Below are 7,556 nucleotides of genomic sequence, written 5' to 3' on the forward strand. Positions count from 1 at the left end.
ATTCACTTCTATCGCGTCTAACCGTTAGACTGGTATTTTTGTTTTTTTTTTTTTTGGTAAACAGTTATTCAAAACCAAATTTGGATGATTAATTTTGCGCCACCTGTATATATTTTCTGGCTTTACGAATAGGCTCCGTATGGGATCTCATAGAAGGTTTAGTCTTTGTTTTAATTGTATGTAGTTTTTACGTGATGGATGCCAAACACAACACTTAATCTATTCTGTGGTACTTGTTTATATAACAAGGCATTTGCTCTAAGTCAGACTCTGTTTAGTCCGAAATTAGCATGCACCGGAATGGCCCTACAAGTTACGTGACCGAAGTCGGAAATTGTAAGTTGCTTATATGGTATCCTATGCCAAGGATTCATTGCTGACGATTTTCAGGTGAGCTACAGTCAAAATCTTGCTCTACTTGACGAGCCGCTGCACACCAGCTGCGTAGACAATTCAAAGATGAAGTCATATTTTGATGGATAAAAACTTCAAAGGGATTAGTAGAGCTCCTACCCATCTATTGTGTGCTGCAGAAACTTGAGTGGAGCAGAATTCGAGAAAAGTTTTGCGCAACACGTAATATATGGAGAAGAGTGAGAAACATGAAGATACTTCAGCTATTTAAATTTCAGCAGCTTGCTTAGCAGAGCATTTCGGCAGAGTCATATCAATGCTCCAGTCTTTGGAGTATTTTACGTGATTAGCGATTGTAGCGGCAACTGAAATGGGGGCATTTAATGCTCTAAAAGTAAATAGCTTGGTAGCTTAGCTTAGCTTAGCTTAGCATTCAATCTGAGCATTTGCTTTGAATAGATTTTTAATTATTATTTTTACTCCATATACAGGGTGGGACAAACTTAATCAAAAATTAAGAAACAATAAAAAAAAAATTATTTCCAGAAATGGTAATATTTTTATTTCCACATGTGGAAATCTTTTTATTTCCAGATATGGAAATCTTAGTTTTTTTTAATTTTTTTTTCCGCTAGAATGATTAATTTTGGGCCTAGAGTTATTATTTAGTACAAATAAAAAATGATGATTAATTTTACGCCACCTTGTATTACTAAGAAGTTACCATACAAGTTTTTAAGTTTAGGAAATAAAACAAAACAAATGATTCAAAAGTCTTTATGTCTGCTATTTTATTTTAAAATTATTTACAAGTTTTTACTAAATAAAGTGGAGGGGTTAATAAAAATGTGAATAAAAAGCATTTACAAAAAGCAAGGCACAGAGCCATGGAGAGCATATCCGAGCCCCGGGGGAAAATTCCGCGCCCCGGGGGAAAATTGCAAATGCGGGCTCTTTCCAATAATGTCTAATTCATACAAATACGTATAATCTCGAGTCCGGGCCCCTCTGAGAACTCCGGACCCGGGGGAAAAAGTACCCGTTCCCCCGCCTTCCCTCTCGTCGGGCCTTGCCAAGGCACATTCATTAAAGGTGGTGGCACTTGACCAACAACAATATTTTGTGCGTTTGATTGTCAAAGCAGAGTATTGGCAAAGTAGAAAACAAATAATGAATTCGCCCTGTTTCACTCTGGACTGACAGCCACATGGACACGATGAAAGAAAGAAAAATAAATCAGCTGATTTACCGATACCAGCTTTAATAGATTCTCCTTGACAAAAAGTATTAAATACTTATTTGTATTGAAATAATTTTCAAAAATCTGATATTTCCTCGTTCCACTTTTCACATTTTAATCAAACTTCAAACATATCAAAATTATTAGCGCTAAACGTTTTCGTTAACATTTTAAAAATTCAAAAACCACTAAAAAATTAAAAATTCTAATTTATCCACCTTACTGCAAATCCAAAAACCAAGAAATCGCAAAATATGAACTCGAAAAATATTGATAACAGTGGTAAAAACCTCATCTTCCAGTTGACCCATACATGTGCCTATTTTCCATATTCACAGTACAATTTGTTTTTCAGAGGAAGTAAACAGCGTGAACAGCGGGTCCTCATCATCCACAAGTAAAATAAAGTCCGCCACCAGCAGCAAAGTGCGACACTCCCAAAAGCTCAGTTGGATACCTTCAACTGAGAAGGAAACGTACCGCACAGTTGTGGTCAACTATCGCTACGCCAAAATGGACAAGAGCTATCCTCGATGCACGAGCTCTTTTTCGAAGAGGAAACACTGGGATCGCATGATTGCTGCCATGGCCGCTACACAAAATAGCGATGCGGAGGAGGACGATGACGATGATGCACCTAATTTACGTCGACTTTACGATTGTTCCAAAGAAGATTTGGACATGTACGAAACACCGGATACTCCAATGCCTTCTTGCGAGAATATAACCGCGTCATGCGCGGCGCCCACAAATGAAGCCATCAAGTTGGAGGTGTATTGTTTGCCAGTAGAGCAAGAAGCTGCAGTAGAAGAACCGCAACTGAATACAATTGAGGAAAGTGAAATCGAATCGGTGACTCTACGTGATGAGGATTATAATGATGATGAGGATAAATCACAAGAGTGCTCCAATGAACCGATCTACAAAGCAACCGATAACTCAATGGAAACTGCATCTTGTCCGACATGTACCGATTTTGTACTCCTGGGAGATAATGGCATTGATGAATTGCAAGACTTCAATGCCGACTTTTGTTGTGCTATGACGAAGGACAAAGGGGATGGCACTGACGGAACGTGCATCATCAAGAACATCACAAAAGCGACCCAGAACCCCGAACGTCATAATGAACGTTTGCAAACGACACGACTATCGAGAAAGCGCGTAAGGAATATGCCCAGTCCTAAAATTTATGAGAATAGTTTGCAGTTAACGGTCGCAGAAATACCCAAAGATTCGGGTAATTCGAAGTGCGCACCTCCTCAGGGCGGATTTCGTCAGCGTCAACAGGAACTGCATCGATATCGTATTGCTGTGGAGCAAAAACGTTTGGAATTACTCGAGGTGAAGCTGCAGCGCGAACGCGAAGAAATGCTGCGTGAAGAAATACTCTTCGAAAAGGAGTTCGAACTTAAGGCAACACAACTGAAACAACTCATCGATGATAAAACCGTTGACATATTGTGAGGTTATATACGATGGAAAACTGATAATGGGGAAGAGCGCGATGAAAAAAAGAGAAATAAGTAGATATAAGCTAGAAAAAAATTAGCAATTCAAAACTTTAAATTTTGAAAAAATACCACTTGAAACAAGCAGTTTAAACCTTGATATAAAAAAATTTTTAATTTTATAAAAACATAATAAAATATATGCAAAAAAAACTAGATTTAACCTGACCTATCAATATGAGGGGTTCCACTTGTGATGTTGTGATGTGGAAAAAGATGGTGATATGGAATTCTAGCTCAAGGCAGATATACCGCATCAAGTATGGAGGGAGCATCAATTTTATTTATCTCTTTCTATCGGCATATATGGCCATCAAAATATGAGGATTATTTAGCCATCACGTAAAGCTCCGGTGGAAGCTTCATGAAAAGGGTTCCCGCACACAGAGAAAATATATAACTGAGAACGCTGAGGATTAAGAATCAAATCGGGACCAATTGGTTTGTTGCGAGGTGAAATAAGTTAGGTGAGGTAAAAAACGGGCTGGAAGTGAAACTTCTTTTTTTTATATGAGACTTTGTTTACTATGACCCGATTTACACGAGGAGACATCTGCAAGGGAGACACTGGAAATTCTCTTTTCATGTCTCATTCGCGGCCACACGGGCAAAATTGTTTTCGGCAACATTTTGTCATTTAATGCTTTAGCATCGTCTGGTTCGGATGTTTTCTCGCATGCGGTTACATGTAAAGCGGAAAACGTTCGTCAACAATTTCTTAAATATATGAATGAAAAATGCAAACTGGTTAAATAATAAATAATTTGTTGTTTTTCTATTTAAATATATTTATAAATAGTTGTACTTGAATAAAAAAAATTAAATTAAAAATACTTCATACATAAATAATTAACTTAAAATTAACTTGAGTATCTACAATAGAAATGCGGGGAAAATTAGAATTCAACATAAACATGCCCTAATATATTTTAAATTATACCTACTTTACTAGCAAAAATAATCGTGCATTTCCCAAGCAGTGTTCGGATGTTTGTCATCTTTGTTATCTTCCGTTTGCTTGAAAACCAACACATAACTCAGAACTTTCTCCCACAAAAGAAGAAAACAAATGAAGCAACTGTCAAAAATTGCTTTAAGATTGGAAATACGAATAAGAAGAGCAAAGCGTGTCGCCAGTACAGGAGACAAATTTCCTTCTCTCTTCCGCGGCCGTCCTTCACCCCCGAACAAAATGTTTCCCTTCCAGATGTCTCCTCGTGTAAATGGGCACTATTTAGACAAATTGTGGCACAAATAATTTTGTTACTTCTGACAAAGATCGTATAAAGACGAATATAATACAAAATCAAGAATCAATTTATTTTTACTCGATATGACCACCCTTTGCCTTGACTATGGCGTTGTGACGGTCCAGAAACGAATCGCCCCTACACGAATACGACTTGCAAATATTTTGGCGCACTCGCGGACAATGGCTGTTTTCAGCGCCTCGAGACTGCTGAATCTTTTAGTTCGGACCTTCCTTTCCAAAAGGGCTCGAAGATAATAGTCCATCGGATTCGTGGTTGGTGAATTCAAGAGCCATTGTGTGGACGTTATGAAGTTCGGAACGTTGTTTTTTAACCATTCATGGTTCACTCGAGCTTTGTGAGAGCGTGCCAAGTTCTGTTGAAACGTCGAAGGTCTGCCACCACTATGTTTGTCTGCCTACGGCTTCAAAGCAACCTCCAGAATACTGGAGGCCAATCGATGACTCAAATTCTCGTATGAATGGTCGGTCAAATATACTCTATCGCTTTGGGAGTTACGAATTGCTCAATTTGAAAATTTTTCTCGCCAGAAATTCACCGCTTTCGGCCAAGCGAAATAACATCTTCGCTCTCTCAAGTCTGACTTCTTGCTGCTTTGGTGTGAGATCATGCGCCTTTTGGGTCTTTTAAGACTTGACTTTGAGATGCTTTTTCAGTATGCGCCGGATGCTACAGTCAGATATTTTCGGTTCTTTCGCCATTTGATTGGCCCTTCGTCGGGGATTTCGCTCAAGTCACGTCTTCACTTTTTGAACTATTTCACGTGACGTTGCAGTCTTTTGATGACCAACTCCATGACGTTTCGCGATGCTACCAGTGTCATTGTAACAAGTAGTGGTGCGATAAACAAAAACTTTATTTACTTTAAGGTGCTCGAACTCGGGAACAATCGCTGGTTGTGATTTTCCAGCCAAATATAATGCAATCACACTTTTACGTTTTAAATCCATTACTGAATTTCTTTTTTCGGGTTTACTCTCAGCAAAATGCTTCTCCGCGCTTGTAAACATTACTCTGGACTGTCATTTACTCAACTAACAGACAGCTGATGCGAGTGCCGGACCCTGTAATCAATTTACTCGAATTTAGCGTAATTTTCAAACGTTAGATGGGCCAGATTGCACAATATGATGAAGTCCCTTTGTAGATACCGTTTTTTTATTTTCATGGGCGTCCAATTGCGCTTCGATACCGATTTATTTAATTTAATTTTTTTTAATTATATACATACATAATTTCCTTTAACTCCGGTTGGAGCGTAGGACCAATTATAATGGCTATAATTAATTGCAAAATCAATAACAATAACGCACGCTGGGGACTAATCGCATATGAACGCGTAGATTTATTGGATCACTTCATATGCGAACGTGCTTTTACGATATAGCCCGAATGGGTTGGTTCGTGACCACGATTCAGGAGTGTGTAGGTTCGAATATCCGCGCATGAAACAGCAAAATGATAGAATAAGTGTATTCCTGCCATGAAAAAGCTCCTTTTAAAAATATCTGTCGTTCAGAGTCAGTTTAAAACTGTAGCCCCCTCCATTTGTAGGACAACATTAAGACGTATGCCCTAAATAAGAGGAGGAACTTGGCCAAACACCTAACAGAAGTGTAAGCGCCAATTATTTATTTATTTTTTATGCCCTGAGATTTATCAGATGCAATGAACTGTCTCTTTGATGTTTTGACAACTATATTTTAATTTATACGAAATTTATGAATGGAAATGGGGGTAATTTAAACAAAATTTAAAAATTTATTGGAGGTTAAATTAGTTTTAAAGGTGACACACAGATGGCGCTATTTATCACTTTATCGCGTTGGCAATACTGAATATATATTCATGACAAAGCCTCATCCCTAGCATGATTCAATTATTAAAGGTTTGCTCACTAGTGACATTCGATTCTTGACACTCCCTTACAAAAGGTTGTATTTAAGAAGGTGCATAAAAAGGAAAAAATTAAATCCTTTTTGGTAAAAATGGTAGCAAAATAGTATTTTGTTACTTAAATGGAAAGAAACTGCCAACGGTTTTAGTTTCGCCAATATGAAACTATTTTGTTAAAAATAAATAAATAATTGGCACGTTAGGTGTTTCGCCGAGATCCTCCTCCTATTTGTAGCGCGCGTTCCATAATTGGAAGGCCCTACAGTTTTAAGCCGATTCCGGTAGATGGTTTTTTATGAGAAGCTTTTTCATACTGGTACTGTGTTTTTCTAAGCCTCCTTTGGACACTTCATCCATCCATAGGAAGGTGGGCTCATTGGAAACAAGTTCTGCCATCTTTTTTACATTGAAGTCTGTAATCGACTGCGTCGGGACTATTCAATAATTCTCCCTGCTGTAACTCTTTAGCAAACGCTAGCTCTTTGCAAAACATGAGTTCCGTTTAAATCACCACATCATAAGAAATAAAGCTTTGTAAATTCTCCATCTCGATCTCGGATTGCGTCAAATACTCTATTATGTCCTGACTTAAGCCGTATGTATTCCATGTCATACTATCATAGTCCTGAACATACCGATGAAAACTCTTGAGCGAGTTGTTGCTCGTAAGCAGTCCATTTTGAAAATGAAATGTTTTTTCTACAAATTTTACTTTCCTCCACTTTTAGTCAAAGTTTCTAGAGCTAGCAACCCAGTGTCTTGCTAAGGGAGCCGATTTGTCAAGAGGGAATGAGAAAGCTGCTTACTGAGCAAACCTTTTATTATTGAATCATGATCCCTAGGCTTTGTTTATCAGTATCTGTCATTTCGCGGAAGTATAAACAACGCAGTGTTTTCGTGCTCCGAGTATGTCAACTTTCGTGCCGTCGGAACGCAATTTGCGGGAAGCTTTGCTTTTCTGCTTCAATTTGAAAAAAAATACAGCCCAAGCCCGTGAATTGCTGCAGGAGGCCTACCCAGACCATACTCCGTCGATTTCAACATGTGAGTACTGGTTTCGACGATTCAAAAGTGGTGATTTTCACACCGAAGACAAGGAGCGTCTTGGCCAGCCCAAAAAGTTCGAGGACGCGGAATTGGGGGAATTGGTAAACGAGGACTCGTGCCAAACCCAAGAAGAGCTTGCTGAATCATTGGGCGTTGATAAATCAACCGTTTGCAAGCGTCTAAAAGCGATGGGAATGATCCAAAAGCAAGGACATTGGGTCCCGTACGAGTTGAAGC

The 7,556-nt window shown here is 38.6% G+C and overlaps 1 protein-coding gene across 1 annotated transcript; it reads left to right on the forward strand.

Moving 5' to 3' along the window:
* The first annotated feature begins 1,601 nt into the window (after positions 1-1,601).
* LOC128857095 (uncharacterized) lies at positions 1,602-3,198 on the forward strand. Its single transcript, XM_054092673.1, has 2 exons — positions 1,602-1,876; positions 1,950-3,198. The coding sequence occupies exons 1-2, from the start codon at positions 1,849-1,851 to the stop codon at positions 3,059-3,061; spliced, it is 1,140 nt and encodes a 379-aa protein (XP_053948648.1). The 5' UTR covers positions 1,602-1,848; the 3' UTR covers positions 3,062-3,198.
* The last annotated feature ends 4,358 nt before the right edge of the window (positions 3,199-7,556 follow it).

This window comes from Anastrepha ludens, chromosome 2 (genome assembly GCF_028408465.1).
Source record: "Anastrepha ludens isolate Willacy chromosome 2, idAnaLude1.1, whole genome shotgun sequence".
NCBI lineage: Eukaryota > Metazoa > Arthropoda > Insecta > Diptera > Tephritidae > Anastrepha > Anastrepha ludens.